Source organism: Pleurodeles waltl, chromosome 6, assembly GCF_031143425.1.
Source record: "Pleurodeles waltl isolate 20211129_DDA chromosome 6, aPleWal1.hap1.20221129, whole genome shotgun sequence".
NCBI lineage: Eukaryota > Metazoa > Chordata > Amphibia > Caudata > Salamandridae > Pleurodeles > Pleurodeles waltl.
Window position 1 is genome coordinate 1,595,385,407 of NC_090445.1, and position 26,923 is coordinate 1,595,412,329.

The 26,923-nt window shown below is 47.5% G+C and overlaps 1 protein-coding gene across 3 annotated transcripts in view; it reads right to left on the reverse strand.

Moving 5' to 3' along the window:
* The window catches only part of TRAF2 (TNF receptor associated factor 2), a 429,606-nt gene that overhangs the window by 40,032 nt on the left and 362,651 nt on the right, over positions 1-26,923 (reverse strand). For all 3 annotated transcript variants that reach the window (XM_069241424.1, XM_069241427.1, XM_069241425.1), the window contains one exon: positions 18,190-18,338. In XM_069241424.1, the coding sequence (XP_069097525.1) occupies positions 18,190-18,338 (149 nt within the window). The remainder of the gene's footprint in view (positions 1-18,189; positions 18,339-26,923) is intronic.

Consider the following 26,923-nt stretch of genomic DNA (forward strand, 5'->3'; position numbering starts at 1 on the left):
AATCTCTCCTCTTCCTCAACGTCGATGTGCTCGGCTGGTGTCGACGCCATCTGGAGTCTTCGAGCTCTTCGATCTCGTAGTGTTTTCTTGGATCGAAATGCCCGACAGGCCTCGCAAGTATCCTCCCTGTGTTCAGGAGACAAACACAGATTACAGACCAAGTGTTGGTCTGTATAAGGATACTTTGCGTGGCAGTTGGGGCAGAAGCGGAAGGGGGTCCGGTCCATGAGGTTTAAGATGGACGCGGTCGGGCCGACCAGGCCCCGCTGGAGAGTGGAAGCCCCGAAGGGCCGCCGGAGCGCTTCTTTCTTCGGTGTCGATGTGCTAACACTAAACCAGTACCGAGCGCGAACAATACCGTCAAATTTTCCGATAACTAACTAACTTTTCCGAATCGAAAAACGGAGCGAAGAGGAACATGTCCAAACCCAATGGCGGAAAGAAAACAATCTAAGATGGAGTCGACGCCCATGCGCAATGGAGCCGAAAGGGAGGAGTCCCTCGGTCTCATGACTCAAAAAGACTTCTTCAAAGAAAAACAACTTGTAACACTCCGAGCCCAAGCAGGATAATGCACAGCATGTGTATCTGCAGCTACACATGCCATCAAACATATATATGTATATATACATATATATATACATATATATAGTAAGCTGGCTCTGTATATACTATATCAAAATGAGATATAATGTGGCTAGAGTCCAGGGGCTCCATAGAGGCTTGACGGAGGCAAAAACAGATAATACAATGCTCTATTTGTGGTAGTGTGGTCAAGCAGTTTGGCTTATCAGAGGTTAGTGTTGAGCATTTGTTGTACACACATAGGCAATAATTGAGGAACACACACTCAAAGACTTAACTCCAGGCCAATAGGTTTTTATATAGAAAAATATGTTTTCTTCATTTATTTTTAGAACCACAAGATTCAAATTTGAGGTAAGTACATCACCTGCAAGGTACTTCACACAGGTAAGTATAGAACGTTGATTTAAAACAGTAGTACACACAGTTTTGGTTAAAATGGCAATAAGCTATTTTAAAAGTGGACACAACAAAAATCAACAGTTCCTAGGGAGGTAAGTTTGGGTTAGTTTTTGCAGGTAAGTAAAGCACTTACACAGTCATTCTCCTGGGCATAGGCAGCCCACTCAAAGCCACAGCACCAGCAACACAGGGCCGGTCAGGTGCAGAGGTCAAAGGAGGGCCCAAAACACACAGGCGCCTATGGAGAACAGGGGTGCTCCGGTCCTAGTCTAACAGGTAAGTACCTGCGTCATCGGGGAGCAGACCAAGGGGGTTTTGTAGAGCACGGGGTGGGGGGGGAGACACACACACACACCAGCACACAAAACACACCCTCAGCGGCACAGGGGCGGCTGGGTACAGTATGCAAAGTAGGTGTCGGGTTTACTGTTGAAAGAAATGGAGGAGCCCGGGGGTCACTAAGGCGATGCAAGCAGGGCACAGGGGGGCTTCTCGGGCCAGCCACCGACTGGGCTAGGATGAGGGCCACCTGCTGGTCACTCCTGCACTGGTAGGTGGTTCCTCTCGGTCCTGGGGGCTGGCGGGTGCAGTGCTTGATCCAGGCGTCGCGTTTCTTTGTTACCAAGCAGTCGCGGTCAGGGGGAGCCTCTGGATCCTCTATGCGGGTGTCGCTGTGGGGATGCAGGGAGGTCGACTCAGGGTGTCCACGTCATTGGAGTCCTCTCTGCGGTGTTTGTTGTCCTGGACTCGAGCCGGGGGCCTCGGGTGCAGAGTGTGAAGACTCACGCTTCTGGCGGGAAGTGAGAGTCTCTTTAAAGGTTGCTTCTTTGTTGCAAATTTGTTGCTGAACAGTACAGCTGTCTACCGGAGGTTCCTGGTCCTTTAGGTGCAGGGCAGTCCTCTGAGTCCTTAGAGGTCGCTGGTCCCGCTGGATGCGTAACTGTGCAGGTTCTTTGAGTTTGGAGACAGACCGATAGGGCTGGGGCCAAGTCAGTTGTCGCCTCCGTCGCCTCTGCAGGGCTTTCAGGTCAGCAGTCCTTTTTTCAGGTTGCAGGAATCTGATTTCCTGGGTTCAGGGTTGCCCCTAAATACTCAATTTAGGGGGGTGTTTAGGTCTGGTGGGCAGTAACCAATGGCTACTGTCCTTGAGGTTGGCTACACCCTCTTTGTGCCTCCTCCCTGTGGGGAGGGTGGCATATCCCTAATCCTATTGGGGGGAATCCTCCAAAACAAGATGGAGGATTTCCTAAGGCAGGGGTCACCTCAGCTCAGGGCACCTTAGGGGCTGTCCTGACTGGAGGATGACTCCCCACTGTTTTTCTCATTATCTCCTCCGGACTTGCCGCCAAAAGTGGGGGATGTGTCTGGGGTGCGGGCATCTCCACTAGCTGGAGTGCCCTGGGGCATTGCAACACGAAGCCTGAGCCTTTGAGGCTCACTGCTAGGTGTTACAGTTCCTGCAGGGGGGAGGTGTGAAGCACCTCCACCCAGAGCAGGCTTTGTTTCTGGCTCCAGAGAGCACAAAGGCTCTCACCCCAGGGGGTCAGAAACTCGTCTCAGTGGCAGGCTGGCACAGACCAGTCAGTCCTGCACTGAAGGATGGGGTAAAATACAGGGGGCATCACTAAGATGCCCTCTGTGTGCATTTTTTTTTTAATCCAGCACTGGCATTAGTGTGGGTTTATTATTCTGAGAAGTTTGATACCAAACTTCCCAGTATTCATTGTAGCCATTATGGAACTGTGGGGTTTGTTTTTGACAAACTCCCAGACCATATACTTAATACGGCCACACTGCACTTACAATGTCTAAGACTGGACTTAGACACTGTAGGGGTACAGTGCTCATGCAGCTATGCCCTCACTTGTGGAATAGTGCACCCTGCCTTAAGGCTGTAAGGCCTGCTAGAGGGGTGACTTGCCTAGGCCACAGGCAGTGTTTTGTGGGCATGGCACCCTGAGGGGGATGCCATGTCGACTTTGCCTTTTTCTCCCCACCAACACACACAATCTGCAATGGCAGTGTGCATGTGTTAGGTGAGGGGTCCCTTAGGGTGGCACAGCACATGCTGCAGCCCTTAGGGACCTTTCCTGGTCACAGGGCCCTTGGTACCAATGGTACCTTTTACAAGGGACTTATCTGTGTGCCAGCGGTGTGCCAATTGTGGAAACAATGGTACATTTTAGTGAAAGAACACTGGTGCTGGGGCCTGGTTAGCAGGGTCCCAGCACACTTCTTAGTCAAGTCAGCATCAATATCAGGCACACAAAAAAAGGTGGGGGTAACTGCAGCAGGGAACCATTTTCCTCCAGGACGTCTCTCCCTGGTTAATGGAGAACCACTATCACCGCCTCCCTGATTGAGGACGGTATTTTTCCTCTTTACTTGGCCCCTGGTACAGGTGGAGTAAGTGCTGGCCCAGTTCCACAGTGTATGCATCACAGAACTCCACAGGGAAGCCGTCAGTACCCAGGGACATACCAAGTTCCATTTGCTCAATGACCGCCCTGATCGTCTGGATCGACACCTGGCTCTCCAGCTCCTGCCTCTGGATCTAAATGAGGGCAGGGAGGACACCCAAGCCAGATACTGCACCAAGTTATCCCAGGGGGATCTCTGGAGGAACTTGATATAACTGACCATAGCAAGAGTGGAAGACCGTGTTAATACTTTGTTGTGTGTTCACTAGTATCCAGTTAGGAGCATGTATGGCAGTGATCATGGTCCTTGGCATCTACAGTTTCAGCAGCCACACGAGCTTAGTGCCTGCTTTATCACCAGTTGCATGTTGACATGCAATACATTCCTTGTAATACAAATTGCTGAGCCGAGAAAACATCTTGCTGTGCCCCTTCCGCAACTCCCTCAGAGTCGTCTAAACTCTGTCCATCTCGCCATGGATTTCCAGGTCTTAAGATATCCTCAATGTGTGTAACCTCTCTGCAGAGCAACTTCTTAACCCCCACTACCTCCGACAGACAGATGCCACATAGGATCACTTTAAACACGTCCCATTCCACCCCACAAGTGGAAGCTGTGCCCTCATCAGTGAAATATCATTGTACGGCTAACCTAATACGGTTATGAAAAAATTGGTTCTAGTGCACTGCCAAAGGAAGGCTTAATATCAGAATCTTTAGACACGGTCTCCCTCAGCTCAAGGTAATCAACAGTGGGTTATGATCTGACAAATTACGTGCCAGATATCCTGCCTCCAACAGCCTTGCACATGCCTCGGTTGACCCAATGTCAAAATCAATACTGGTGTGCATGAGTGCACTCCTGAATAATGTTAAAATTCCCTACTGTTTGGGTGTAGTGTTGGCCACAATTCCGTGACCTGCACTTGTGCAGCCCAATGTTTTAGTATTCAAGTGTTTGCTGAAGCCTGCGTGCCCGACACCGAAGGGTGTGACCTATCTAGATGTACATCCTGGTCAGAGTTGTAGTTGCAGCACCAAATAGTCAGAACTTGCATCGTGGTCAAAACGGTAAGGGTGAGTGACACATAGAAAGAGGACTTGTTGGTGATAGGTGCATACAGCACCACTAGTGCCAGAGGAGTTCCGACTAGGTCACCTCCAAGTACTACATACCGACCCTCTGGGTCTATCCTGGTAAGCCTTGCAGTGAACGGGACACCAAGTGCCTACCAAATCAATACACCCCAGACAAAGCCAGAGAAAGTGGTGCCATAAACATTGCCCCTCCAGTGTTTCACTGGAGTCTGCAGTTCCCCGGCCACCAAATGTGTCTCCTGCAGGCACGTAAAGTGTACATGCCTGCCTTTAAGTTATATGTGTATCTGGTAATGCTTCACGTGCGTGGTCATGCCACAGACATTCCACGTCAAGAAGAGAATCTTTTACAGCAGCATTTCACTGCATTGTACCCTCCCCGCCAGCGAGGTCCCAGCCTCAGTAGCCACCCTGCCTCACCAAGCCTCCAGTTTTGCATACCAACACTTGCTTCAAATCTACAAAGTACAATCAAACACTAAGCCCACAAACACCCATCGCCAGACTAAGCTATAGAACAGCATCAGACAAATAAACAGCACGCGGAACCTGTGCAAACTAATCGGCCCACTTGGATCATGGGGTGACATGGTACTATGAAGCATTAAATGTTTTACCCATTATTGTAGGAAGCTGGCTCTGTCTATACTATCTCAAAGTGAGAGATAGTGTGCACAGAGTCCAAGGGTTCCCCTTAGAGGTTGATAGTGGCAACATTAGATAATACTAATGCTCTATTTTGTGGTAGTGTGGTCGAGCAGTAGGCTTATCAGAGGGTAGTGTTAAGCATTTGTTGTACACGGGGCGTGGCTTGGCCACCGGGCAAGATGGCCGTCACATCGTGAGGCTCTGCCGGGGCCGGGCAATTCATTCGATATAACTTATCCTACAGGTGGCATTGACGGGAGCGGACCCCTGAGACACCCCCATGGGGACTCCAGCGACACAACGTGAGCCGGGTCTGGCAGCTGTGGCGCCCGGAGGCCGGATCTGTGTTGGTGGGCCTGGCACTGGCTGTCACCCGCGCGCGCTGGCTTCGGCAGTGCGTGTGGGGGAGGGGAGGCGCTGCGGCTGCTCCCGGCCGAGAGGGAGAGGAGACGAGAGTGCAGGGGAGCCTCGGGTGGCCTGATCGGCGGCTGCTTCGGGGCGCGGCCCCCCCCCCCTTTTTTTTTTGCTGCCGGAGTGCGGCGGCTGGGAGCGCCGACCCTCTGGGCCCCTTCCGACCCTCGACTGGGGAGCTCTTCCGGGCCTCCCGATTCCCGGGCCTCCGGCTGGTGCGCGCTGGGCCCGGCCGGCGGGAGGCGCTCGGAGGGCGCGCTGCGGTGGTGACTGCCTGGCCCTGAGACCTCGAGGAGAATAGAGGAGGCGGGGGTCTGAATTCAGGGCCTTGGTGGAGGGACGACCTGACAGGACTTCGGATAGGCCCCTGGTTGCCTCCATGCGAACACTGCTGGGGCCCTGCGGATTACATCAAGAACCCTGCACTGCCCTGGTAGCACCAAACCAAGTGGAAGTCGACGCGAGAGGTGAGGTGGGGGGCGGAGGCCCGGGCTGGTGCGGCAGTGTGCTCCTGAGATACCCCCTGGTGTATGGGGCTTAAACATCCTGGTTTCGGAACCCGGTGCCTGCCTGGCTCCCCTCCCCCTCCCCCCCTGTGCTGTGTGGAACCCCCTGCTACTGGTGGAATTTGTGGAGCCCCTATACAGGATACGGATTTGACCTGGGAGACGGAGCGACTGTTCAGTGCGCCTGGGGGCTGCCTGGTGGCCCGGTGAGGAGAACGGAGTTGCCGGCCGGGTGTTGTTTTTTGGGAGACGAAGGCCCGCAGTCTTGGTTGGGTTCACTTGAGCTGGCGCTAACTGCATTATTGGTGAAGTATTGAAAGATGGGCAAGGCAGATAAGCGACAGGCTAAACTCTCCTTCTCTGGAGGAGAAAAACGTGGTGCCCCTCCCGCCTCCCAGCCTGGGGACGCAGACGCCGAAGGGGAGCCTCCAGAGATGTCTGTGAGATCCATGTTCATGGAACTTAAGACCAGCTTGGCAGGTATAGACGCTAAGTTGGACCATGTGTCGGAGCGGCTGGACCGCATCAGAGCCCGGGTTGATGACCACGATGCCAGGTTTGAGGCTCTGGAGACTCGCACATCTGAGGTAGAGGATGCGCGTAGTGGTGACAGAGAACAGATTGCGCAGATGGAGCGTCTCCTGGAGGGGATACGAAACAAAAATGAGGACCTGGAGGCCCGGTCCCGACGTAACAACATCCGTATCGTGGGGCTGCCGGAGGCAACTGACATGGGCCGCATGGAGGACTTCGTTGAGAATATGTTACAAGAGCTGTTTGCTGGCGAGCTCTCTCGGCTGTTGGTGATTGAGAGGGCACATCGTTCCTTGGGTCCTCGCCCTCCTCCTGGCACGCCTCCACGTCCAATTATTGCACGACTACTGAATTATAGGGACCGAGATGCTGTGCTCCGGTTAGCTAGGGAGAGAAGACCTCTAGTATATAAAAACTCCGAAATTAACTTCTTTCCCGATTATACCCCAGGTGTACAGGCCCAGAGGGAGGCTTTTCTGCCGACAAAGCGCCTGCTTAGCCAGGCTGGAGTTGGGTTTGCCCTGTTATACCCGGCTAAACTGAGGGTGCGTCATGAGGGCAAGGTGCTGTACTTCTCGGACCCAAAGCAGGCGACTAAATTCGCTAGACGATTACCCAAGCAGTCGGGGGCGGGGGGGCGGGGGGGCGGGCGCTGAGGATGCCTCTCTTAGTGACAATGATTAAGTGACATGTGTGGGATACTACTATGTCTGAAGATGTGGGTGCGTGTGGGTCCGCTCCGTGATCGGGCCCCTGATATGTAACTGTTGCGTGGCCCATGGCCCCTCTCCCCTAGAACATCTGGGTGGAGAGCTGTTTGGCAGGCTTCTGCCCCACGGATGAGTCCGGTTACTACCTGTTTTATGTTTGCAGTGTGGGTTTTGAGGTTGGTTGGGTGGGTTACTACGAGGGTCCGTTTGGGGGCCTGTGTGGGAGGTGGGAGGATTCGGCCAATTGGGGAATGTTTCAGGTTTCCTTTTTGTTAAGTTCTTGGCAGGTGGAGAGCTGTGTTCACGCGCAGTGTTGTACGACTGCGGTTCTGGATGGGGGATGATGTTACCTCTGCTGTGAGATGCTTGACATGGAATGTGCGGGGGCTTAATGATAATCGGAAGGCCCGACTGGTGATGGCTTATGTTAAGCGACATGGTATTGACATCTGTATGATACAAGAGACGCATTTGATGGCATCTGCGGTTGGCAGGCTGAAAGCTGGCTGGGTCGGAGAGGCTCACTGTTCTACATACTCTAGCTACGCGGGTGGAGTTGCAATCATTATCCGTAAGGGACTGCAGTGGCGTACGCACGAAATTATTACTGATCCCAATGGCAGATACGTAATACTGAGTGGAATGTTGCTGGACAGGGCTTGACGGCTGGTGGCTGTGTACTGGCCGAATGTCGATGACCGGGAGTTTTTCCTAGAGGTATGGCGCCTAGTGGAGTCGCTGGAGCTGTGATCTGGGGTGGTGATTTTAATGTAGTCCTAGATGCTAGGATGGACAGAGAGACCGCGGCTAGGATGCAACATGTTTCTTCGGCGAGATCTTTGGCGGCAGTGATGGATAGTGGTGCGCTGGTGGATCTGTGGAGGCAGAGACATATAGGAGTGCGAGAGGGCACCTGCTTGAATTACTTCCATAGTAGTTGGTCTCGTATTGACCGATGGCTGGGCACTAGAGATGTGGAGACTTGGACTAGAGCGATAGACCATCTTCCGCGTACGCTGTCAGACCACTCACCGGTATTATTAGACCTGGCGATACCTAGTGAGCTACAACCGATGGTGATGTGGCGGTTGCCCAGCGGTGCTCTCCGAGACGAGATCTTCCGAGAGGAGGTGCGGGAGGCGGTTCGGTTATTTTTTGATGAGAATCGAGGTTCGGTGGAATCCCCCGGCACTGTATGGGAGGCATTTAAAGTGGTTATCCGTGGGGTGTGTCTCGCAAAGCAGCATGGGATAGTGAAAGTTTTAAGGCGGGAGATGGCTGATATCGAAAGGAGGCTTGGCGAGCTGGAACGGCGCCTAGAGGCGACATGGTCAAGTGAGGTACTTGTCGAAATTAGGCGTGAAGTGTCCTTGTATGAGGAGGCCTCTCTAAGAGAGGTATGTTTCCTGGGGAAACACGCACAGGCTCGCAGATACGGAGAGGGTGAGAGAGCCGGGAGGACACTAGCGGGATTATTGCGTGGCCCCTGGGCCAGTAATTACGTTACTGAGGCGATAGATATTGAGGGCGACAGGGTGACCGGATCGAGAGGCGTGATGCAGGTATTTATAGAATATTTCACGCAGCTATATGCGCCCCCGGTGGGTCTTAGGAGGCAGATATGAGGGAGTATTTTGAGAACATCGCGCTAGTATGGTTTGAGGAGGCACACAGGATGTATCTGGATATGCCATTCACAGTAGAGGAGGTGGCGGCGGTGATCCGAAGTCTACCCGGAGATAAGTCTCCGGGCACTGACGGTTTAACCCCCGCCTTTTATAAAGAATATGTGGATATACTTGCTCCCTATTTGTTGGAGGTGTATGAGGAGTCTCTGGCGGCTGGGTTACTCCCGGCCTCCCTCCGGGAGGCTTTAATAATAACAGTTTTGAAGCCTGGGAAGGACCCGACACGATGCGATTTGTATCGCCCACTTTCCATGATAAACATTGATAACAAGATGCTTGCAAAAATGATAGCGACGCGACTACAGCCACTTCACTCTAGATTGGTGCTTCCTGATCAATCAGGCTTTGTCCCTGGGAGGTCCACGAGCCATAATCTGCGTACTTTCTTTGCGGTGCTGGGATCATTAGAGACGGACGATGATGTAGCTGCGGTGTTTCTTGATGCAGCCAAGGCCTTTGATTCCCTGGCTTGGGAATATATGTTTGCGCTTTTGAACCGAGTGGGTCTCAGCGCGCGCTTTGTGAACTGGATCAGGCTGCTGTATACCCTGCCCACTGCCAGGTTGCGCCTTAACGGAGGTGTATCGGCTCCATTCCCGGTTTCGCGGGGTACGCGCCAGGGCTGCCCGCTGTCTCCGCTCCTTTTCGCGGCTGCGATGGAGCCGCTGGCGGCAGGACTGCGACAGAAATATAGCAGTAGCGGCTTACAGTTCCGGCAACGCCCTGTTTTGATATCTTTATATGCAGATGATATCGCGGTATACGAGCGAAACCCGGGGTAGAAATTAGACATCTTACTAGATGAAATCGTGCGCTTCGGGAATTTTTCTGGGGTCACTATTAACTGGTCGAAATCGATGATCCTGCTACTAACTCCCAGCGTGGAGAGATTTGACTCGAGATACCCTTTGGTTTGGGCAGATGGACCAGTGCGTTATTTGGGCATACACCTGTGCTGTGACGCGGAAGCGCTACGTCTTGCTAATTATGGGGCAGCGCTGACATGGCTAGAGGAAAAGGTGGAGGTCTGGAACGCTCTGCCACTTTCGCTGACTGGTCCCATTGCTATTGCCAAGATGGTGGTACTCCCTAAAATTCTGTATTTATTCGTGAACCTTCCCCTTCCACTTGCTAGGGGCTATTTCCCGCGCCTGAGATCTGCGCTTATTCAGCTGGTGTGGGCGGGGCGGCAGCCGCGCATCGCCTGGGAGAAAATGACGCTGACATTTGAGCGGGGCGGATTGGCAGCCCCAGACCTGGAGTTATATTATCACTGTGCTCAGGCGCATTTTGCGTACTATTGGCTGAATCCGACCCGTTATATGCCACACCTGGCACCTGAAAGTGATTCTGTCTGGCCTGACGGCTTGGTATGCGTGCTCGGTGGGCGGGTTCCGCCCCGCTCTGGGGGAGTTGACACAGTTGCCTGCTCGGCGGGAGCGTGGAGAGCGCTGATGCAGCGGTCTGGGGTATCTGCACCCTTTGCTCCTTCGCTGCCCGTTATGGCAGTGGCTGATGCTCAGATGTTCCGTGATGGAGGGCTGCGCGGGTTACTACGAGACGCTGGCTTGATGGTGCTGGGAGACTGGATAGTGGACGGTCGGCTGTTGGATATTCCCGATGCACTTTCGGACTGTGATGGTACTCCGTTGCAGCGTTTTTGCGCTCTCCGGGTCCGCGCCTTGCTGCGGGATCGATTCCTTGAAGCGTCTGGTGCTCCCTCGGAGTTTCGTGCTCTGGAGGTACTTTGCAGCGCGAGATCCCCCTCTAAGCTGATAACAAAGCTGTATAATGGTTTTCAGGAGCAGGGGGGTGGCCTTGTGGTGTCCTCTAGGACTGCATGGGAGAGAGATGTGGGGGGGCCTATCCCGGAGGCAATGTGGCATAGCTGTTGTGCTCATATGAGGGCACTATCCCCGAATTACAGACTGCGCTTACTGCATTTTAAGTTTCTGCACCGACTATATTATACGCCCAAGAAACTACATTCCATGGGGCTGCTAGCGGATACATGCTGCGCTCGCTGCGGGGCTCGGGATGCGGGCTTCTTTCACCTGGCATGGGAGTGCGCGGAAGTGTATAAGTTTTGGGAGGAGATAAGACGGTCGATTGTTGAAATGATAGAAGTGGAAGTACCCCTCTCCCCTAAGATAGCGCTGTTGGGATATATGGATGAGGTCCAGGGCCCGCATAGACGCTTGGTGGGCCTTCTCATGCTGCTGGCTAAGCGTAGAGTTGCAATGTGTTGGGGTCGGGGGAGAGCTCCCCGTAGGTCCGACTGGTTACGAGATGCTGCTTTTTGCCATGATCAGCTGTTAGTATTTTGGGAACTTATGCCACAGGGATCCCGCCCCAAAGATATCTGGGCCCCTCTAAATGAATATCTGGCGACACAGACGGAGGGTGCTGTGTGACTGATGACTCCCATCTGCGCGATTCATTCCCCCTCGGATCATGCGAGTTACCATGTTGTATGATAATCCTGCGCGATGTGACTGTGTGCTCCACCTGCCTTTTTATTGGTTTTTGCAACTGTTATTTTCTGCAGTTCTTCCGGCTCGACGATGTTAGATTAGTACCATTGGCGTGTATGCCCTAGCCCTACGTTGGGGCGGCGGACTTCTACGCTCCTCCGGTGTGGAGGCTCCTGTTTGGAACGGATCCCTTGATATTAGCATATAGAGAGAGACTCTTTCAGAGAGCCGCTTGCGACTTGGGATACTACAGTAGCTGTATGGTTTGTAATGGTTCTCATTTACCTTATCCTCTCGTCGAGAGATCTGCTGTATTAATGTATGTTTCTTTGGTTTGTGTTCAAATGAATAAACAATAAAAAAAAAAAAAAAAACATTTGTTGTACACACACAGGCAATAAATGAGAACACACACTCAAAGACTTAACTCCAGGCCAATAGGTTTTTATATAGAAAAACATTATTTTCTTAACTTATTTCAGAACCACAAGATTCAAGATTTAGGTAAGTACATAAATTGTAAGGTACTTCACACAGGTACATATAGGACTTTGATTTAAAACAGTAGTACACACAGTTTTGGTTAAAATGTCAATAATCTATTTTAAAAGTGGTCACTGCACAAATCAACAGTTTCTGGGGGAGGTAGGTTTTGGTTAATTTATCAGGTAAGTAAAGCACTTACAAGTTCGGTCGCCTGGGCATAGGCAGCCCACCGTTGGGGGTTCAAGGAAACCACAACCCCTCAGCACCAGCAACACAGGGCCTGTGAGGTGCAGAGGCCAAAAGGTGGGCCCAAACAACTTATGGAGAACAGGGGTGCTCCGGTTCCAGTCTGCTTGCAGGTAAGTACCTGCTTTCTTGGGGAGCAGACCGGGGGGTTTTGTAGAGCACAGGGGGAAGGAGCGGAGGGGGATACACACAGCAGCACACAAGACACACCCCCAGCTGCACCGGGGCAGCTGGGTGCAGTGTGCAAAGTAGGTGTCGGGTTTGTCGTTGAAAACAATGGAGGGACCAGGGGTCACTCTGGCGATGCAGGCAGGGCACAGGGGGGCTTCTCGGGCCAGCCACCGACTGGGCTAGGATGAGGGTCGCCTGCTGGTCACTCCTGCACTAGTAGGCGGTTCCTCTCAGTCCTGGGGGCTGCGGGAGCAGTGCTTGGTCCAGGCGTCAGGTTCCTTTGTTACCAGGCAGACGCGGTCAGGGGGAGCCTGAAGATCCTCTATGCAAGCGTCGCTCTGGGGGTGCAGGGAGGTCGATTCAGGGTGTCCATGTCGTTGGAGTCACCTGGGAGTCCTCTCTGCGGTGTTGGTTTCTCCAAACTCGAGCCGGGGGGTCAGTGCAGTGTGTGAAGACTCTTTAAAGTTGCTTGTTTTGTTGCTGTTTCTGGACAGAGCCGCTGTCCTCTGGAGGTTCTTGCTCCTTTAGGTCCTGGTCAGTCCTCTGAGTCCTCAGAGGTCACTGGTCCCGCTGGATGTGTCGCTGTGCAGGTTCTTTGAGTCTGGAGACAGGCCAGCAGGGCTGGGGCCAAGTCAGTTGGTGTCTCTGTCGTCTCTGCGGGGCTTTCAGGTCAGCTGTCCTTTCTTCAGGTTGCAGGAATCTCATTTCCTGGGTTCAGGGTCGCCCCTAAATACTCAATTTAGGGGTGTGTTTAGGTCTGGGGGGCAATAGCCAATGGTTACTGTCCTTGAGGGTGGCTACACCCTCCTTGTGCCTCCCCCCTGAGGGGAGGGGGGCATATCCCTATTCCTATTGGGGGAATCCTCCAAAACCAGGATGGAGGATTTCTAAAGGCAGGGGTCATCTCAGCTCAGGACACATTAGGGGCTGTCCTGACTGGTGGGTGGTGACTCCTTGTTTTTCTCATTATCTCCTCTGGACTTGCCACCAAAAGTGGGGGCTGTGTCAAGAGGGGCGGGCATCTCCACTAGCTGGGATGCCCTGGGGTGCTGTAACAAAAGGCATGAACCTTTGAGGCTCACCGCCAGGTGTCACAGTTCCTGCAGGGGGAGGTGAGAAGCACCTCCACCCAGTGCAGGCTTTGTTCCTGGCCACAGAGTGACAAAGGAACTCACCCCATGTGGCCAGAAACCCATCTGGTTGTGGCAGGCCGGCAGGAACTTGTCAACCTAACACTAGGAGTCAGACTGGTATACAGGGGGCATCTCTAAAATGCCCTCTGTGTGCATTTTTCAATAAATCCCACACTGGCATCAGTGTGGATTTATTATGCTGAGAAGTTTGATACCAAACTTCCCAGATTTCAGTGTAGCCATTATGGACCTGTAGAGTTCATATTTGACAGACTCCCAGACCATATCATCTTTATGGCTACCCTGCACTTACAATGTCAAAGATTTGGCTTAGACACTGTAGGGGCATATGGCTTGTGCAACTTTGCCCTCACCTGTGGTAAAGTGTACCCTGCCTTAGGGCTGTAAGGCCTCCTAGAGGGGTTACTTACCTATGCCACAGGCAGTGAGAGGTGGGCATGGCACTTCAAGGGGAGTGCCATGTCGACTTAGTCATTTTCTCCCCACCAGCACACACAAGCTGTGAGGCAGTGTGCATGTGCTGAGTGAGGGGTCCCCAGGGTGGCATAGTATATGCTGCAGCCCTTAGAGACCTTCCCTGTGCCAATTGTGGGAACAAATGTACAGTTTAGGGAAAGAACACTGGTGCTGGGGCCTGGTTAGCAGGATCCCAGCATACTTTCAATCATAACTAGCATCAACAAAAGGCAAAACGTTAGGGGGTATCCATGCAAAGGGAGGCATTTCCCTACTTTTATGCAACCTGCCCTTCCCCCTAGTCTCCAATGTTCCCTCAACCCTAAAGGGCTGCATCAAAGAAGAAACCCCCCAGCATGAGAGGCCACAGTTGGAACACCCGAATCCTCCTCACTTGTCCCCTGGCTCAACTACCCCATCAGGCTGCCGGGTCAGCTATCACTGGGGTGATGTCAAGTCCCACCAGCTTGTCAATGGAGTCCCGCACTGGGGTGCGGCTGCCCTCATCCCTGAGTTCTAAGCCTCAGAATCTGACTAGCCCCACCTCCCCATCTCCGCTACCACTCAGGGTCGATCACACGCTGCCTGATCCTTAGGTGGCTTGCGGCGGGTTCTCCCATCAGTGTGATGATGAGTTCTAGCAGACAGCCACCCCCTGTCGCCTGGCTCCCATGGTGGTGGCCCCACTTACCAAGACTCCAACCAAACCCACGCCTCTTGCAGCGCCTGAAAGAAGAGAAATTTGTCACCATCCTGTATGTGAAGGTGCTCCGAGAACAATGCGTATGTAATGTTCAGTTGTCACAGATGGCATTTAACCTCCTTGAATGATTCCTGCTTTCTTTGCACTTCCGCAGTGAAGTCAGGGAACACTGTCACTTTGCTGTTCTCAATTTGCCAGGGACCCTTAGTGCACGCTATCTTGCAGGATATTGTCGCTGTAGTTAAACATGCATGCCACAACCAGGCAGGGCACTCAACAGAAGCTGACGAACGAAGATGCTGTGGGCCATCTCCACCGAAAAGAAGGTAGATGTCCTAACGCCAAGGACTCTGATCTCCAGCCAGTGTTCTAAGTACAGTTCCATACTGGGGCCCTCCACCAGTTCTGGCAGGCCTATCAACCGAATGCTGTTGTGTCGGTTATGGCCCTCTGCATCTTATGCTTTCAACTTTGGTGGGCCGCTTCCTTTAGTGTTGTGAACTTGGCGTGAACCTCCGCAAGAGAGGGACAGACCATTGTCTGCGCTGCCTCTGTTGTATCAATGTGATCCCAAAGCTTCACATTGGACTTCCACCACCAATTTTTCTGTGTGGGGGCCCAGAGAGGTTTTAACGTCCAGTACAGCCTGCAGCAACTCAGCAAATTTATCAAAATGTTTTTGCAACTGGGTGTCTAGAGCACTGGTGGGCAGCGTCATTGCAGGTCCCAGAGTCCCTCCTTCCTGACTGCCAGACTTTGGCTTCACCATCGTTTCCTAGTGGGGGCCCAGAGGAAAACTTCCTGAAACCCAGACTATTTCTTACATGTCTCCAAAGTCCAAATGCCCCCAGACCCACTAATCGCCAGATATACTGACCACACCACAAGAAGCACCAAATCCATCATAGGTCATTAGGGCCACCTGCTCATTACACAGCAGTAAGGGGGCAACAGCACAGTGACATCCTCGAGCCCTCAGGCGAGATAGAAAGTGTTTCACAAGGGCAAGGACGGGGAGGGGAGAAATGGTCCCACACACTCACCCCACTGCCAGGGAGCCCATCAGCGATACATTATCACTGCCCAGGCCGGAGTCATCGTCTTATACTTGTGGGCCGCGCCAGGCACGGGTCACATCATGCTGTGCAGTCTCAGGCAATGATCCCCAATTTTCTATGCCAGGGAGGATCACCCTATGCCATGTTGCAGGGTCTACGCCGCTCCCTGCGACAACGCCGGTCCATTTACTCCACTGCTCCAGTGATTAGGAGCAGTTACCGGCAACACTGGAACACAATGGAGAGACCGCAGCTTCAGTTACGGCTACCCACACTCACCAGGCCCAAGCGTCCGTAACTGCACTGCTGCCATATCAGAGTCCACAGGGCTGGCAAGCATTCCCAATTCAAGCAGCGCTGGTATCCATGCGCGGCCTTCTTTGGACTACCACCATCCGAAGTGAAGGGACAGAATTAGCCCGGATTACTTATGGGGTAGGATCCGCACTATGCATCTGCATCTGATGCCATGATGGCCACGCCCCTCTTCGTTGACAATTTACATATAGCCTACTAAATGATATACCATATGCATTTGGCATATGATTGGGTTACTAAAGGTGTCTTCACAGAAGAAATAGATCCAGTGCAAATATCATGTTGTACGTTGTACTCAGGTAGTTGGAGACTAGGTGGATAAACGTTTTTTTAAAACTCTGTAATCCGAAGGACAGGAAACAGGGCAACTCGGCTAGCTAAAATCGACTGTGAAGGGCAATTTATTCATTTCAATATTGCCACTGGCTAACAACATAGTTGTCTGATGTGTCACAGGAGGACTCCCATTTATCAAGGGATGATAAATGCAGAAGTTTTTATTTGTCACTCACTTGTTTTATGCGAATAATTTGCAAATGTATGTGCCAATAGAAGTGCTGTAATTGGCTGGCCATAACCTGAACAGAAAGGTGGAGCCACCATTTTATGTTACAGGAGAGAGTCCCTGGGACTGAAAAACACCATGAAAGGTAGCATAAGGGGTCAGGGAGGAGGAACCTTGGTTTCAGGAGTGAGATATATGGGTGTCTGAGTGTCACATTATGGGTTTAAAATGATTTTTCTTCACCATGCACGATATTCATGACTAATCGAGATTAATCACAAATAAGCAAAAACATTTTATTTTTTTAAATCACTCATTCATACACAAATTCATTCACTCATGCATGCACTCAGAGTCTCAGGTGCCCACTCATACACCCACTAAGACACTCATGCACCCACTCAGACTTCCACACTCATTTCCAGACCCACTCAGACACTGACGCACCCACTCACAGACCCACTCAATCCCTCATGCACCCACTCGCAGAGCCACTCAGACCCTCACACTCCTACTTTAACACCCAGGCTGGCACACTCACACCCAGAGACAATCTCTCAACATATTCTCACACAAAGTGAGAAAGGCAGTTCGGTTGCATCAGTGCAAGGTGTGATGGTTGGCTGCAGGCTTCAGCCAAACCTCGCCATGCACAACCGAAACTTCATGCACTGCAATTATCCCACAAATTACAAACACTTAGGAATTGCTTAGGTCCATGATAGATCACATTCATTGTCACATGTAAATATTTCTAGGACATAGACATTGTTTTTATAGCCATGCTTCTGACACATGAAAACATATAACTCCTAAAATAATACTTTCAAAAAGTCAATTTCAGAACACCACCCATCCATCTGACAAATTCTACCTCATTTCCTCAGAAACCTTACAGCTGAAGACAATGACGTTCTCAAGCGAACAATGAAAGCAAATGCCACCCTTGCCCATCACATACTTTACAGCTGACTTCTGTTCTTAACACATATCAAAGATGTTTAGTGAGCCTTTGATCTCACCTAAAAGTGAAAAAAACATTGAGCTTTCAGTAGCTCATCTGCCAATCAAATGCCACTGTCCACCTGTCAAACACAGTGCACAAATGGATGCTCTTCTGGAGTATTTTTTTATTTTAAATGTTTTGAAATCCGGTCACCTGTAAGCTACCATAGCATTTTACCATTAAATAAATCAAGAGTATTATGAACAAATGGTTACATCATTAATCTGTGGTAACACTGAATGAGCCCTTGACACCTACATCAAAAACACTCAAAAAATACTTAGCCTATCTTTTTGTCCTAGGTTTTCTAACTATAATAACACAAACAACAGTCCCCTTCGCATGGCAAATGACATTCACCTTTCACTTTGATTTATTAATCAAAAATGCATTTATGTACTTCTGATGCCATACTTTCCCAAAAAGTGCAATACATTTTGGCTTGTCAGATACTCTACGTTTTTGGGCATGTCAAAATACAATTTTGGATTTCACATGTAACACATGGAGTCTACCTTTCTCGTGCACATTGGACATGAGGTAGGGGAGCAAGATTAAACCACCATCAAGACAAAGAAGAGACAGACAGACACCGCCTAAAGACTCTCACCTTTTGGTTAAATGGCCAGCGTAAGAGGGCATCACTCTGTCCTTTCATCACAACAAAGAAGAGGGAGAGATGTGTTCCACGGCCAGTTCCGTCACCATTCAAGTAGATGCGTAGGCACATCTTGTAGCCATATTTGCTTGTGTAGAATGCTGAAAGATCAATGTAGCAATTTACGTACAGTGAAAAAAGAGAACACATGGTGCCCATATCTTAGTTTACCTAATCTAACGTGCTTCTATTTGGAGACGAGCCCCATAATGTGAAAAAAACACAATGCATCCCAAAGGCCTCCTCACCATGTCATCACAGGTCAAATCACTGGTCTCACCTCCCTTTTAATAGTTTCCCACAGGGCAATATTTGGTTAAACAAGTCAGAAAACCATAGAAAGCAATTGGCAGGATGATGATGTCTGAATGCCTACAGAGACGAGTAACTAGTCTCAGATCAACGTTTGGTCACTTCCCTGAGTATTTCTGCATATTCTGATACATGAACAGAATACCAAGAAACAAAACACAGGGATGGATGATTCTTGTTAGAAATGTACTTGGTGGGAATCAATACATTATTAAAGGTACCAAGGGTGACACAACTCTTAATTTGATCATGCAACTGACACTCTGATAACCTTGATCATTGAGATCCTCAGCAAACTGCTGGTGCATCTGGAACTTAGTGGAGAGCCTTGAGACCTAGTGCAGTTTTATGATAACTATTCAATTTGTTAAGCAATGTACGAAAGCTGCACTGTCAAACTATTTTGAGATCCAGAAACAACAGCATTGGTATATTAATGACAACAAAACGAGTCCAGCTTTTGCATGGAGTTTAGCAAAAATCTATGTCACACACGTTGAGGCTTTGGATATATACAATCATTAAAATACATTCAGAGGAAAGGTTCGATAATGAAGCATTGTGTAGACAATGTATTTACATGTGCACTGGATCCAATGAAGAACCAGCAGATATTCAGACGTGGCTAGATGAACAGCATGCGCACATCAGAGAAAGTCAGCGTTCTCAATTTAATTATGTTTGTGATTGGAGGAAGACTACTACAAATCACGCTATTTTAGAAACCAACTGAAACTTCTTAAATTCTTTTGAGCCACCCGCGTACAAGAGTATTCTGCGAGAACCTTGGTATGGTTCAGTTTAAGGTTCAAAAAGCACTATCACAGATTTTTTGAACCAACATGCTGCTAAAAGCAGAAATTATAGACATAGGCTGAACTAAACACAATACTGAAAACCCCGTAAATAACAAAATATATGGCTTACTTAAACCAAAGATACAGAAGAAAAGATGAGGGTCATAACCCTTGCAGGAGACTTAACTTAGTGAAATGATTACAATGATCAATCTTGACCTAAGCAAAACAGGAGCACTCAAGCAGCATACTAGCTGAAAGACGCAGAATGTGATCTAGATCAGCAGTTCTGAACTTGACAGCTGGGGATCCACAAAGACTACTCAGGTATCCGGAAATACTTAATTTATTAATATTTACAGATTAATAAACTGCAAATAAATAAAGAATCAAAATGTAAAACTGAAAATTTTAAGACGTTCTGTAAGTGTGAAGGAATTTGAAATTGGAAGGTAAAAAAATACTTAATATGCTCAGACTGATTCATGGGACTTTGCAAGTGATTCACACAACTTATTATGGATGATGGGTTATCTTAACTAAATTTAGAAAACCTACTACCTTCCTATTAAAATAAAAGTTTAGATTTTTTAGATTTGCTTGTGAAAAAATTAAATATGTTAATGTGTGTGTATTGTTTTGAGGTTCAAATCACTGAACTTGCCTAGGCTGGACTCCCCGAATTCCAATAATTAATCAGTGGGAGTCCCTGGACTCCAGTACTGATTAAGTGAGAGTTCACAGAAGCCAAACGTTTAAGAACCATTGATCTAGTTGCTTACCTCATCATGCCATTTGCAGCATATTGACATGAGTATACCTAGGAATAAACTACAGATCGTAGGCTACCAAATTTGTTTCTTTCTTCCCCAGAGCAGATCAAAACACAAAAAAGCTGCTGCATCTGTGAGTCTTAGGAAACACATCACCATTTATATAAGAATATGCACCAAGTGCATCACAGTTGAAACAAGATTCATAAGTCTTTGTCAAATAGTTACATTTGAGGACACAAAGTAGGCTGGCATTCATATTTTTTCAAATCTTTAGTACATCTTAACTCAGGAACTATATATTTTCATTTATCCTGAGGGGCACACGCCTTTATATTTGAAAGTTTGAACCTTTATGGTTGATTTTATATATGATTCTATGTTTCTAATCTTTCTAAATCTTTTTGCAGTCTTTTGTTAAGGGAAATAAAGTGTGAGGTATTTCATAACATATACTGTGATATACATTTCATACATAGGCCTAAGAATGCTGGGCTTTTCTAGCTAACTTTATATCTCCCTAGCTAATTGGTTATTCTTTCATGCTTTGACAGCCACCCGTGTCTTTTGTATCATATTTAACATATTAAGCTTTTAGCATGACCATAGATTTTTTTTAATGAATCTATGTACAAGTTATTTCCTTGGTGGGGAAAGTATTTTCCCTAGTATGAATCTGAAGTATACAGCTGCAGAAGATTTTTAAATATATGCTCTGTAAATAGAAATCTGTTTTCTAACACATACTTGCGATTTGGAACCACTGACAATGGCTTTGTGTTGTAAACAAAGCATTTTTCACATAGAAGGCAACTACTGAAATAACTACTAAATGTATCTACCAATGACCGGCTACATGAAAAATCACAGCCTGCATATTACCACGGGATATATGAAGCATTCATGTTTCTAGCCTCTAATGAAGCTCCATGTTGTGCATGAGCATATACATTTGATGTATGCTAAGATCAGTGGTCTCAAAGCATACAAACGTCAGGAGGAAATCATGGCAATATAAAACAAAAGTAAACAAGCATTGGCAAAGCCAATCAGGCTGGCCTTTCACGTAGCTACAGTTACTCAAGTAATTACTAGATGTCATTTTTGAGTAAGAACAAACAGTTTGGGCTCTTCAACAAGACTGCAAACCTTCAGAACGTTAATTGTGTGTGAATGTGTGTGTACAGATATAGATACAGATACTAGCAATCATTTGTTAGGTCTAGTTCCTTCTACCATATTATTGAGAATGAAAATGCTACTTCTCCAGTAGACATCTGTTTGTGGCATGTAGTGCTGTAGATTTACATGCTTTGCATGTTCCTGCAGTCTATTGTTGGGTCCAGAGTGTTGAAAGTTGATTTTGTTTGAAGAAGTAGTATTGAGTCATGGGATCGAGTGACTCCTCCTTCTAGGTGACACTGCGCATGGACATCAAGTCCTTTGTTAGACTGTTTCCCGCAGGCGGGTGAGAAACAGTAATGAGGAGGAAGTATAGAGAAAGATGTCCATGCAAGTGTATCTACATATATACAAATATATACAAATGTAAAAGTAACTGCTACGGCCAGAAGCGTCCGAGGAGGAGGGAGGGCGCATGTGAATCTACAGCACTACATGCCACAAACGGATGTCTACTGGGTAAGTTACATTTTCCGTTCGATAGCATGTGTGGCTGTAGGTAAACATATCTTGCATAGACTGTAAAGCAGCCCCTCCATAAAATTGTGGCTAGCCTTTGGGAGTTGCAGTTGTCTGGAAAAGTGTTCTTAGGACAGCCTGCCTTACATTGGCTTGCAGCCCTGCTAGTATATCTACACAGTAATGGTTTGTGAAACTATGTGGTGTAGACCAAGTAGCTGTTTTGCAAGTGTCAGCTACAGGAATGTTTCCCAAGAATGTCATAGTGGTACCCTTTTCTCCTTGTGGAATGTACTCTAGGAATTTGTGGTAACTGTCTGTTTGCCTTAACATAATAGGTTTGTATGCATTTAACAGTCCATCTAGCTAAACCGTTCTTTGAAACTGCACTACCATTACATGGTAGTGAAAAGGCTACAAAAAGTAGTTTTGGTTTCCTACATTTTTCTGTCCTCTTAATATAATACATGAGATCTCTTTTGACATCTAAAGTGTGCAGTACTCTTTCCGCTACTAAATTAGGCTGTGGAAAGAAAACTGGTAATTTAATAGTTTGGTTGATGTGGAATGGAGTAACCACCTCTGAGAGGAATTTTGGGTTAGTGAGATGGACCACCTTGAACTTGTGTATTTGAAAGAAAGGTTGTTCTAAAGTTAGCGCCTGGAACTCGTGCACACACCTAAATGATGTGACAGCAGCTAGAAAAGCCACCTTCGATTAAATGAGTTCAATAGGACACAAATGAAGTAGCTCAAAAGGAGGCCACATGAGCCTAGTGAGCACAATTTTAAGATTCCAGGAAGGAACAGAAGGTAATCTAGGTGGGATTACTCTTTTAAGTCCTACCATAAATGCTTTAATAACTGGAATTCTAAAAAGAGAAGTATGTTGTCTATTTTGTAAATATGCAGCTATAACTGCAAGGTGTAAACGAACTAAGGTGCAAACTAAGTTTGCTTTTTGCAAACGAGGTAAATAGCAAACAATATCTTGTACTGCAGCTTAAATGGGGTCAATATTTTTGGAGTTACAGTAGCAAACAAAACATTTCCATTTTGCTGCATAACATGCTCTAGCTGTTGGTCTATGAGCTTCCTTTAAAAACTCCATATACTCAGGAGGTAACCAAACTCAATGACTTCAGGAGGGATAGCGCAAGGTTGAGTGACGTGGGGTCTGGATGTCTGATTTGTCCATGATGTTTTGTGAGAAGGTCCAGCCTGTTGGGGAGCTTTACATGGGTGAGAGATCTAGAAGCGTTGTAAACCACGGCTGACGTGCCCAAGTGGGAGCCACTCGGATCATGGTAAGTGATGTCTGTTTGTTTTTTTCGAACCAGAAATGGTATGAGTGGGAGAGATGGAATAGTGTAGGCAAATAGAGCATTGCCCTTGAACAGCAGTTGGGGGTACCCGGATAGGGAGTTTGGGCATTTTGCGTATTCTGCTGTGTCAGAAAGTTGGTGGAGTTCCACCATTGCATAGAGTGGTAAGTTTGGCGGTCTACCAACATCAGATCCTGAAGGTGAACCTGTGACTGAGACCACGGACGAGACAGGCATTGCAGTAGTGGACACATGTGAAGTCTGGCATGAGGAACAATGGCGATACAAGGTGCTATCATTCCTAAGAGACGCATGACAGTCTTGACTGTGCAAGTGTGGTTCTCAGGAATTTGAGGAAGATGATGCTGGAAATTTTGAATGTGAGCTGCATTTGGGTATGCTAACCCCAGCTTCACATTGAGAACAGCTCCTAAATAGGGTTGAATTTGAAGGGGATATAAATGGGATCTGACAAAGTTGATTGTAAACCTTAATTTGTGAAGGCGGCTTACTGTGAATTGTGTGAGACTGACACTGCAGTAAGGTGCTGGTTTTGATGATCCAATCATCTAAGTATGGGAAGACATGAATTCTCGGTCTTCTGAGATGTGCTCCAACAACTGCTAGGCATTTGGTAAATACTCTGGGAGCAGTTGTGATTCTGAAAGGGAGGACTTTGAACTAATAATGTTCGCCCGCAACCACAAACCGTAGATATTTGCGGTGGGCATAGGGATGTGGAAGTAGGCATCCTTTAAGTCTAGAGCGGTCACAAAATCACCTTATTGCAGTTGTTGAATGAAATCCTGAAGATTGAACATGCGAACGTGTTCTGAAAGAATGTGGTTGTTTAAGAATCTGAGGTCTAAGATGGGTCTGAGCGACCCGTCGGTTTTGGGAATGAGAAAATAAAGTGATTCCAGCCCTGTGCCGTGATACTGTAGCAGGACCAGCTCTATAGCTGTAGAGACATCCTTTAGAAGAGTATGATGTTCTTGAGATAACCTGTGTGTATGAGGGGGTATGTTTGGAGGTGTGGAAGTGAGCTCACGACAATAACCATGTTGGATAATAGACAGGACCCACTGGTCCCAAGTTATTTTTGTCCACTGTATATAATAATATTGTAGGTGTCCTACCACCGGTGTTATGTGAGGTTTTGGGAGATACAGGTAGTCACTGCTTTGCAGAAGAGAGTGAGCCTCAGGTGGTTGTACTTTAACCTCTACCTCTGAAGTTGTTACCTTTGTAGGAACCTCTGAACGAACCTCGGAAGTAGGAAGTTGAGGCGTGTTTAGTTTGGGAGGTAGAGGGGTCCGCTGTTGCAGATGGTTTATAGCCACATCTGCATGTTGGGCGTCAAAAAAAAACCTGTGAGCTTGGGACTGAAGAGCTCCCATAGCCTTTGCAGTATCTGTCTTTTTTTAGTTTTTATAATGTTGAATCTACTTAAAGGCCAAACAAGTGCTCTTTGTCAAATTTAAAACAACCTCTTGAACTTCAGGTTTAAAACCTGAGAACCTTAACCATGTATGCCTTTTAAGTAATATACTAGTATCCCTGCCAGCAGCCCTGCCAAGGGTATCGCATCCCGCATTAGAATAATGCATTTCCAGTCATTTTCCCGCATTATCGCAATGCATAAGATTGTCATGCAAGTCCTGAGGTGTTTTAAAACTTCTTGATCCAGTTTCTCACTTTGCTAGGTAAGCTCTGAGTAGTGTTTATCAAAGGCCACAAGGTGGCGCTGGTGTAAAACGGGAGGTATAGGATTCTCAATATATTACAATATTTATGATTCCCTCGTCTTCATCTATTGATTTTGCTTGCAAGAAAGTGTAACTCCGAGTCGTTGAAATTTCCCTCATAATTACACAGAAATTTTGAAAATGTCACACAGCAATATGAAACCTTGGCAGTTATGTATCAGCTGCATCTAAGGCACATTTAATGGCATTGTTTGCGATTGTCTGTCTTTCTGAGACAATCTGTTGACCACGCTTTCGGTGCTCCTCTGGGAGATATTGGAGGAGTTCCTCCATTTCATCCCAGTGAGCCCAGTCATATATTGAGAGTAGGGCCTGAGAGTTAGCAATACTGTAGGAAAATCTAACCAGGCCCCAGCACCAGTGTTCTTTCACTAAAAATGTACCATTGTTTCCACAATTGGCACACAGATAAGTCCCTTTTAAAAAGGTACCAGTGGTACCAAAGGCCCTGTCACCTGGGAAGGTCCCTTAGGGCTGCAGCATATGTTGTGCCACCCTAAGGAACCCCTCACCTAACACATGCACACTGACATTGTCGATTGTGTGTGTTGGTGGGGAGAAAAAGGCAAATTCGACATGGCGTCCCTCTCAGGATGCCATGCACACAAAATAATGCCTGTGGCATAGATAAGTCACCCCTCTAGCAGGCCTTAAAGCCCTAAGGCAGGGTGCACTATACCACAGGTGAGGGCATAGCTGCATGAGCAATATGTCCCTACAGTGTCTAAGTCTATTCTCAGACATTGTAAGTACAGTGTCGCTATATTAAGTATATGGTCTGGGAGTTTGTCAAAACGAACTCCACAGTTCCATAATGGCTATACTGAACACTGGGAAGTTTGGTATCAAACTTCTCAGAATAATAAACCCACATTGATACCAGTGTACACATTTTATTTACAATGGTAATTTTGTGAATAGTATTTGGAAATGAAGAATTTTTCCGATACAAATAGGCGATAAAGGATTCTCTTCCTTTTATAGTAGACCCTCATGTTGGAGGTATGAATGATTGAATGATTTAAGAGCAACAAAATTGGTGTTTTTTATTATTATTATTATTATATGAGTATAAGGTTTGGATAATTGGTTGTAAGTTATCACTGGCAAATGAATTGTGCCGTATTAAGGCTGTGTTTAATTTTCATAATTTAGAAGGGTGAATGTGGGGTTGTCTTTTATATATTTCTTAACCATTTGTAGGCTTATACATATTACTCAAAATTTCTCACCCAGTAGGACAAGAAGTCAAGACACAAAACGGACAGTTCAAAAACTATATTGAAGAAAATGGTCCTCCTCCCAACGCGTTTCAGCCGTAGCCTTGTTCACGGATGTGTCCTACTGGGTGAGAAATTTTGAGTAATAGTGATGGGATTCCCGATCCCATATCAAGACCGCCGCAAGTGAGTCTCGATAAGTCGGGGTTCTTTTGATGATCATATATATATATATATTTGTATTGATGGTTTTTCTGGGGCACCTTTTGATAATGGTATAGTATTTTGTACATTCTTCATGTTTGTGGATGTTTATTAGGTGTATTATATTTGTCTCTTTCTTTGTACTTCTGTGTCTTAGTTAGGAACCATATTAGTTCCTTTCCGGCTTCTTCTTTTCTTTCAAAGAATTTGTGAATTTATGTATTTGTTAAAATATTTTGGTCCACTGTGTGTCGACATAACAGTGTATTTGGGTGTATTTCGTACTGTTATGTGTTTTATTGAATGTGTGTTATAAGTGTTATATTACAGCCCTGAAGAAGTCCTATGTGAGAGGATGAAACGCGTTGGCTGTTGCGAATACATGTATAATTGGATAAAGAAAGAGGAAAGCAAAAAAAAGAATAAAAGAAGATTTGCACAACTATAAACTAAAGAATTGGACATTCTATATTACTGGCTGTGGTGCACTACCTTTGTTCTAAATTGTATTTTTTCCTTTAGTTTTAAAGGAGTACACCTTGGCAGCAGGTGTTGGTTTGAGTGCACATAAGAAGGACAGATTAATAATTCTCTTTCATTTTTTAGGAATTTTTTGGTCAGGTGCGTTGCTTTGTAGCCTGCTGC